The sequence below is a fragment of the Arvicola amphibius genome, chromosome 6 (genome assembly GCF_903992535.2).
Source record: "Arvicola amphibius chromosome 6, mArvAmp1.2, whole genome shotgun sequence".
NCBI lineage: Eukaryota > Metazoa > Chordata > Mammalia > Rodentia > Cricetidae > Arvicola > Arvicola amphibius.
The window spans coordinates 155,912,933-155,922,198 of NC_052052.2; the positions used below are offsets into that span (position 1 = coordinate 155,912,933).

At 45.9% G+C, this 9,266-nt stretch overlaps 1 protein-coding gene across 5 annotated transcripts in view; it reads right to left on the reverse strand.

Moving 5' to 3' along the window:
* Tut7 (terminal uridylyl transferase 7) overlaps positions 1-8,789 on the reverse strand; it is a 50,284-nt gene extending 41,495 nt beyond the window's left edge. For 3 of the 5 annotated variants that reach the window (XM_038335474.1, XM_038335475.1, XM_038335469.1), the window contains exons 1-5: positions 8,225-8,730; positions 7,155-7,705; positions 2,969-3,150; positions 2,556-2,672; positions 2,022-2,199 (exon numbers count right to left, since the gene is read on the reverse strand). In XM_038335474.1, the coding sequence (XP_038191402.1) occupies positions 2,022-2,199; positions 2,556-2,672; positions 2,969-3,150; positions 7,155-7,674 (997 nt within the window). In that variant the 5' untranslated portion in view covers positions 7,675-7,705; positions 8,225-8,730. Of the gene's footprint in view, positions 1-2,021; positions 2,200-2,555; positions 2,673-2,968; positions 3,151-7,154; positions 7,706-8,224 lie in introns of all 5 variants that reach the window. The other 2 variants (XM_038335473.1, XM_038335472.1) reach the window with 2 other exon arrangements.
* Between the last annotated feature and the right edge of the window lie 477 nt (positions 8,790-9,266).

Sequence of the window (9,266 nt, forward strand, 5' to 3'; positions counted from 1 at the left end):
GAAGGCATCTCCTGATCATTTGAAACATTAGTAAATTTTATTTGTAAAATAGAATATACTTTGTTACAGAAAGCTGGTGAAACCCAAGAAGTCACTTAAATCATTTAATTTTTTTTTAAATGATAAAGCTCCCCTTGATGGGGATAGTCTTTCAGGCACAATGGAAGCAAGCACTGAAATTAACGCTATAAACGCGCACAGATGACTCACATCTGCGCCCACACCTTGCTAAAGAGCAGAGCCGCCGGGCGAGGTGGCGCATGCCTTCAGTCCCAGCACCTGGGAGGAAGCGGGCAGCTCTCTGAGTCTGAGGCCAGCCTGGTCTACAGAGTGAGTTTCAATCCAAACAGGGCTACACAGTGAGACCTTGTCTCGAGGGAAAAACAAAAGAGGAAGTGCTTTTAACTTTGGCTGCTTGTTATGACCGTCATGTGCAAAACTCTGGTATGCTAGTTAAGAGTTGTGATGCAAGGTAATTAAGCTATGACTCCAACTCTCCTCCCTCCCTCAGCCTACAGCTCACTAAGTAGCCCAGGTAGCCTGGACCTCATGATCCTCTTGCATCAGCCTCCCAAGTGCTAGGGCCTTGTGGGATTTTTGGACAGGGCTGTCTGCTATTCACTGGCAATTCTGCCACACAGGAAGACTTCGGAGCCGACTAAGCTCCTCAGTCATCTGCCTACAGAGGCCCAGCCAGTGTGTGGGGTGAGTCTGCTGCTGTGCAGGACCAGACAATAACTGTCAGGCAGTAACTGCCCCAGCCTTAAATGTTACAGACAGCTTACCCCTAGAAAGTTAACCTCATAACTCGATGACTCTAAAATTAAAGAGGCAAAAAACAGACACAACTTGGAAATCATTGCAAGAGTAAACAAAACAACAGCACATAATATGCACTAGGCTTCACAACCCAGTTTCTATACAATTCTTGCATGTACATTTAAATATAACTATTTTGACACATATAACCTAAAAATTACCTCAGGAGGATACCTCTTTCTGACTCACTGGGCTAGGGCTCAGTATAGCGGAATTCCGTAGTATGTACAAGGTTCTAGATTTAATCTCTAGCGCTATAAAAATAGCCTAATAAATAAGGCTAGTCAAAAAAAATAAGAGCTGGGGATGTGGCTCAGCCAGTATCAAAGCGCATGTCTAACATTTGCAGAAGGCTCTGGGTTTGCTTTCAGTACTGCAAAACAAACAAACAAACAAACAAAAAACCCTATGCTAATTTAGATAAAAAAGTAACCAAACATACACAGACCTCATAGTGTCTCAACCGTACTCAGCCACACACTAAAATGTATAACGGAAGGAGACATATAACGGCAGTGCATGTAAGTTTTCTGTTACCTTGGGAAAAGTCAGAAATGCACACACACACACACACACACACACTAGAGCTAGATGTGATAGCACGTGCCTGTAATTCCAGCCCACAAGAAACTAAGGGAGGGGATTCATGAGTTTAAGATCACCCTGGACTGAACAGCAAATTTCAGATCAGACCAATCCACTAGAAGAAGGGAAACAAAACAAATGAACACTACCCCGTCCCCTTCCCCACTGCCCACACATACCAAAACACCACCAACACCAGAACACTAAAAATGGGCGTTTTCTGATGTAGCAAAAAAGTCCTAATAATGCCTCGTTTCTGGAGATGGGGTTGGCTATGTAGTCCAGGCTGGCCTCAAGCTTGGGACCACTGACCTGAGCCTTGGTAAACTGGTATTACAGGCAGCAGCCCTGTGCCCAGACCATAAGTTAATTCTCTCTCCGCCCCCCACCCCAAGACAGGGTTTCTATGTGTAGCTTTGGAGCCTGCCCTGGAACTTGCTCTGTAGACCAGGCTGGCCTCAAACTCACAGAGATCCTCCTGCCTCTGCCTCTCAAGTGCTGGGATTAAAGGCGTGCGCCACCACTGCCCGGCCTAAGTTAATTCTTATTAGGTGAAGTAACGTTAACTATGAGATACTCTTAGAAGCTAAACAGAAAAAAACGAATCTAGAAAATACCTGGTAGTTTGTGCTGGAAGACACCTTCCATGACATGCTTAATTTCTAGCCTCTGATCCAGGTTTTCTTTGTGTAAACCAAACCCCTGCACCACTCTGTCAATGGCACTGCCAACTGCATTTATCTGGGAGGGTGTTGGCGGGGGCAGCGTGGTGAGCAACTCTTCCTCCTGCTTTTCCTGTAACGTCAATGATAAGATTAAAAAGACCTTTCACTTCTCACTGAGACAGTACCCTGCAGAATTTTCTGGACTGTTCTGTGCTTTCCTTATCTTAGACATGGTGGTCTTTAGCCTACCACACCCACACCCACGCATGCACCATGTAGTTAATATGGATAGGAAGGAGCAGGCAGGAATAAGGAGACAAGAACATGGATGGAACAGACATCATGTGCCTCATTTACGTAAGAACACCCAGGTCCTGCCAATGGCTTCCTACATCCTAACTCAGTACTGGGGAAATGCACAGGGCTTCCCAGCAAACACACCTGACTAGTGGAGCAGTCTATGGGGTGTAAGGAAGCCAGACTCACCCTGAGGTTCTTCTTGTGCCTCTTCTCCTTGATATGCTTATGAGCAAACGGGATGGAGTCGATCAGAGCATCACACAGCTTGCAGGTATACTTTGCTGTAGGGCAATTTCGTGGTCGCTACAGTTTGAAAAGATTGACAGAAAGATGTATCTCCAAACATTTAGAGAAACAAAATTAGCCAAAGAATGGTTTCCCCCATCACTTCAAAACTGAATATCACTCTTACCTAACTAACTACAATGGCAGTAACTCTTGATTTTTCTTAAACCACACTGAGTATCCATTCCTTAACATACAGACTTACACAAGGATAAAGAAGTGGAAAGCCCAATCCACTGAGGCAAATGTTGCAAATACTAAGAGTATAAAGTGAAACAGATACAACCTAGAAAATGCATGCATGAAGATGTTACCCTCTTTAGCCTGTGGATGCAGTCTCTCTTCAGCCGTTCCTCGGCCTGATGTAAGCCCAGAAGCTCCTTTGTTGAAAGTACAGACTCGTCAATCACAGGCCCTTCCAACTCTCCATCCTGTTCACTCTCTTCATTTCTAGTCCTCCGTGGCTTCCGAGGTCTGGACCGCTGTTTCTTGTTTTCTTAAGTTAGGGGACAATAGTGGCAGTGGTGAGTACCATCACTAGGAGCTAGAAGTACAACTTTCTTCCTTTGCACTCGCTTGCTTACACACAGCCCCGGGGATTGAACCCAGGTCCTCACATATGCTGGCAAGTGCTAGACCCTGTGCTCTCCCCCAGCCCACAGGAACTTACTCCAGTGATGGGCAAGTGACGCCTGAACGCTCAACAATGGAGAAAACACTCTCTACATTCACCATCCACACAAATCCCGCATTACGCTGCTGAGCACAATCATGCAACAGTCAAAGTCTCCCACTGAAGGCAGATGTAACTATAGTTCTAATGCACTTGATATATAATGTATGCATACAGTATTTTCAACCAAGTTGTAAGTGCACCTGGTGTTCTCAAGACAAGTATTCATATTTGTTTTGTTTTTTAAGTGAAGACTCCCAGTAGAGAAGAATGGACACTACTGAATGCACTTGGAGAACTCAGAAATTGATCATTTTCTTATGTGATTGAATAAAATCATTTAGATACAAATTTAGCCTTCAATCATAATTGGGTTTCTTCATTAAGAAAGTTTTACTGAGAACACACAGTTCCCACTTTGGCTCTTGTTTTTAAAATACCACCAGCGGGCTGGAGAGATGGCTCAGTGGTTAAGAAGGCTCACAGTCATCCGTAACTCAAGTTCCAGGGGACCTGATGCCCTCTCTGTCCACCACGGGCTGCTATATATGGATAGTGTACAGACAGCCATCCAGGTGTGCACACACATCCACATCTTACAGAAAATAAAGAATGCCACTGCCAGATTGGGAACTTAGCTAGGTGACAGAACACTTGCCCAACATGCACGTGGGTACAAAGACCTCACGACGTGCAGCCTGGGGACGACAACTCATCAAGCAGCAATACTCAGCTGCAGCTGTAGTCAGCTGTGCACTCTGCTACACTGGGACACCGAGGCAAGGGGGAGCCAAAGAAAGGGCCAGGTGACAGCAACAGAAAGCATCACCATCTCACTCCACGGTGGAGGGAAAGCAAGTGCTTTTGTGTGCCCTGCCTCCTCTGATCACTACAGTAATCCCCTCATCAGTGCTGAGATTACCCCATCGTGCAGTTGGTGACAAGAGCCGACTCAGAGAACTAAGTGACTTGCTAAGGACACAGGGCCAAGGTAAAATAAAGATCTAAACTGCAACTTAAAATATAGCAGAAATGAGCTTTGTACCTCCCAGTATGCAAAATGAAGAGAAATCCCCACAAGGCCCCTGTGGCACACACCGTTCCACATCAGGGACAGACAGAACTGACAGGGCCACCGAGGCCTGCAGTACCAACTGTGAGGAAGGCTCCCTTACCACTGACAAGATCTCAGGCTCCCTGGGTGTCAACCCCAGCTGCCTGTGAGCATTCCAAGTCCCTCACATCTTATTTGCTTACGTACATCAACCCAGTCACAGAGGACATTTGAAGGGATATTTATTTGAATGGATGCCTCCAGTCAGCCTATTAATGACTTTGCCCCAAATACTTTACACTGACAATTAGACATTTGAAGGCTAAGGGAGGGGACAATAATGTAGAATTTAAAAAAAATCAGTACTTAAAAAGTTTTAAAAATCAACTTTAATATTTTTTTTTATCACATCTCATAGTTTGATTGATCCTTATTATTGCAGGCTATGGTGGTGTACCCCTTTAATCCTGGAACAAAGGAGGCAGAGGAAGTGGATCTCTATGAGTTTGAGGTGGCCTTATCTACATAGAGAGTTCCAGACCCACCAATGCTATAACAGAAGACCCTGCCTCAAAAAGAAAAAATAATAATTTTTAAGACATTTAAGTCCCTTTAATCGTCTTTCTTAGGATCATTTTCACCCATGGCAAATTTACACATCAAATTAAACTACTCACGACTGCATGTGATCTCACACAAAATCTTTATGTTTCTTTATGAAGATCTTCAAGGGAAATTTTCAATTTCTTCACTTGGGAACTTAAAACTCATGTCTGGACTTCATACATACATGCATACAAACATACATACTTAAATGAGCTTCTGCAAATGCAGGGACAATGTACTCCCCTTCGCACCTACTGAGGCGCCTCCCTAGTTATTCCTAAAACTGGGACGAGCATGTGTAAGAGGGTTTAAGTCTGCACTCAGCCCCTTTAATATTTCTAGTTGCAAAACACTCACCCATCAACATCAGTAGTAGTAGTGATTTTAGACAGGGTCTCACTAAGTAGCCCTGGCTGGCTCACTAGGTAGACCAGGCTGACCTCAAATCAGATCTGCTAGCCTCGGCCTCTTGCACTCTGAGAATAACAGTATGTGACACTCAGCTTTTAAGGTGGGCCGTCCAGCCCAGTCAGTGAGACTTTTAGAGCCTCATACTCCACTGTCCTTTTTTCATTTGTTTGCTTTATTTTTTCTTGAAACCTAGACTGGCCTGGAGCTCCTGATCCCCCAGCCTCAACCCACAAAATGTTACGATTAGAGGAGTGGGGCCACCACACCTGGCCTAAAAAGTCTAAAACCGTCCCCTCTCCAAGGTCTTGTCATGTAGTCCAGGCTGGCCTCAAATTCTCCATCCTCCCGCCTTGTCCTCCCTACTTCTGAGATTGCAGGCATGTAATACACACATCTTAATTTTTTAATTTCTGTAAGACAAATGTAATTTAGTGTCCACACCTACATGAATGCTATAATATAAATACTTAAAGTATGCAAAAAAATTATAAAAAAGAAACAAACAAATCAAAATACCAATAAATATTAAATTTCCTTCTCAGGATTCCAGGTCCTACAAGACTGAGGGAATGGCCAGAGTGATAGAATGAACACCCAATTTGTTTCTGTTTGAGTCTCACTTTCTCACCCAGCACTGTATAAACAAGTCTGCACAGTCTGACCTCTCCAGTCTGCACAACTGTGGCTCCATGCTACTCCGACAGTCCAACAACAGCCTTTCTAGTTTGCCCAGCTCCAAGATTTGTAGGCTATGGTTCTTTTTAAGGTGTGTGTGTGTGTGTGTGTGTGTGTTTTGTTTTTGAGACAGGGCTCTTTAAACCCTAGCCCAGGAAGAAGCAGGAGGATCACTGTCAGGCCAGTCTGGTCTACACAGAAAGTTCCAGGTCAGTTAGCACTACACATTAAGACACTGTTTTTAAAAAAATCAATTTTAGTCCACTTTCATACTATAAACAGTTTTCACATTTTTGCATCCAATTTACGACTTTTATTTCACATCAGTAAATACATCAATTAGATAAATAATTTTCTTGTTTTGAGGAATAATTGCTACACAACATCTACTTGCACCTTTTAGAAAAATGTACAACCATTTGTATAATTATTATAAAGCACGTGAAACTCTGACTACGTGAAACTCTGTCTCAGAAAAAGAAACAGATTTTGATTTTTCTGAATGGGAGCAGCACCGTTTTTATCTGCATTCTGGGCCTTTAAATACCCATTTACAAATTCTGTCATAATGCTTGTATTCCAACTTCCTAGGCCCCACGTGACTTTGGTTAAACAGCAGCTCAGCTTCCCTTTTCTCCCCAAACCTTCTCTTTCCCCACCACTACCTCTTCCACCCTCTCTTTGGAACATATGCAGCCTATACTGTCTTCACATTAAATATTTCTAGTTTGAAATTGTCATGTACATTATGAACACATTTTAAAGTTAAAATTATGAACATGAAAATACATATACATTACTCAGAAATTACAGTGTGACCTCCAAGGTCATATGACCCCCCTCATCCATAAAGTGTTTACTAATAATGTAAAATGGGCCTTACTTTTTTTGTTTTGAGTTTTGGGGACAGTACCCTACTCTGCGGCCCAGCCTGGATTTGAGCTTGTGACGATCCAATGTCACCCAAGCATAGCACTATAACCCTAACATAATCACATTAAATAGCTCATTACTGAAAATAACAAAACTACTCTGGATGAGAAAAGAATACAGACACGTAACCTAGAGACGTGAAGCGTACCAGGGCTTCCTGCTTCCATCTCTGACATGGCTTCCAGGCCGGCGATGTCCTTCTGAAACAGCCTTCTGGCTGCTCTGCAGCCTCTGCTGTCGGGCCACCTGTAGCACTCATCACTTTCTTGAAAGGAGTCTTTCCTTGACCGGCTTATAGCGGGAATCCTAGGTCCTGGCTTGAGCTCTCTCCAGCTATCTGCATTACCAGCAAGTTCATCCGGCAGCCATCTCTTATTTTGATCTTTGTGGTTGTCATTCATCCAAGCAGGCTGACTGTACATTGGGTTTTTAAATGCATATGGATTGCTGGAAACTGCATATGGTCCTTTCCTGGGGGTGTTCCCATAGTTTCCGGGTGCTATCTTTTTTTTGGGAAGGCCTTTTTCCATTTTACTGCTGTGGCCTTTAGCATAATCATCCATTATTAAATAATCTTGTTGGGGATGACCCCTTCTGAAATCATCATCATCGGTAATTCCACGGTCTTTAGTGCGCTTCACAAAGTAAGGTTTTGCTGTATCTCCCATGGTCTTTGACTTCAACTTTCTTACTTTGTACCTGGAAGAAGGCATTGTGGCAGAAACAAAAAACTATAAAATGATATCATACCAAATACTCTAACGCATCCCCATAAAAAATAAAACTGCTACACATTCCTATTAATTAGTGCATTCCTGAAGTTAGGAGGCTTAACTCTATAGTGTCCACAAAAACCAGTCTTTATTTATTGTTCCGAACAAACCTGAAGACGCTTCTACAACCTCACAAACTAATGTAGCAACTTGGTTAGCTTCTATGTAGCAAAAAACACCTCTAGTCAAAGTAAACATCCTAAGTCAACACTGTTACAAAACTCCCCCAAGTCTATTTTTTTTAAAAAAAAAAGTTGGCAATTACTTTCAAGTGTCAAAGTAGCCTAAACTATGTGAACAGATTTAGATCAAGCCCTCTTTCGGCTTTCCTTTTCACTTCAGACCCGGCGCGACCGCCGGGCGAAGGAAGGAGCAACACTCCCCAGCAAGGTACCACAGTCTCAGGGCCGGGCTCCCGACCGAGGGGCAACGCCAGCTGACTTACCCGATTGCTTAGCCCAGCCCCGGACAAGTCCGGTTTCGACACCAACCACAATCTTCCGCGGAATGACACTCCTTTTCCTTCCCCATTCGGCTGCCCCACCCCTGTGTGCCTCAGTTTCCACAAGCGGAGTCCCCAGGCGATGGAGGCAGCGGCCCCGCACTACCGGCGACGAAGGCGCCGTGGGGACTGGGAAGCAGGAAGCGCCCGGCCATTGACAAGGTTCCGGGGGTCCCCTCGGGGCCAGGGCCGGAGCCCCGACACAAAGTGAAGACACGGACTCGAACCCGAGGGCTCCGGGCGCGCAGCCGGGCCGAGGCGGCCCGAGAAGGACGGCGCCAACGTACCTCGGGGCCGGGCAGACGGGCTCCTCGGGGCCCGGGGGAAGCCACGGGCCCAGCCCGGAGGCGAGTCCGGGAGGGACGCGACGAGACGGCGCCCCGGAGCACTCACCGAGCGCCGCTGCGGTCCCCCGCCGCTTCCTGTCCGGGCCGGGCTCCTCTCCGTGTTTTCCTTCGGCCCCACTTCCGGCGCTCAGCGCCGTCTCATTGTGCGCGATTGGAGGCCGGCGGTGCCCCGCCCCGCGCTCAGCCGCGGGCCGGAAGCGCGCACCGGAAGCGCGCGCCGCCCAGGTTCCGCCCAGCGGCAGACGCGCGCGGCGGGTGCGGCCCAAAGGGTCCGGGTGGCTCTCTTCTTGCGGGCTCTGCTGCCGAGCGCTCTCGGACTCCCCTGAGGCCCCTTTGTGGCTTCTGGGGAGACTGAGCCAAACTGTTTCTAGTGACTCAAGGTGTGAGCGAGGGCTTCGTGGCTGACCTTGAAGAAAGTCCGGCGACCTAAGCCTCTCGCTTACCCAGCTCTCCTGCTCCAGGGTACACTCCTCTTTTCTTTCGGTTTCATGTGATATAGTTTGACTTTATGAAAAATCACATTTTGGCGGAGACAGAAGAATTTCTGAGCTCGAGGCCAGTCCAGTCTACACAGGGGAACCTTGTCTCCCAAACAAAACAGAAAGGTCCTATTTTGAGGAATACACGTATTGGTCAAT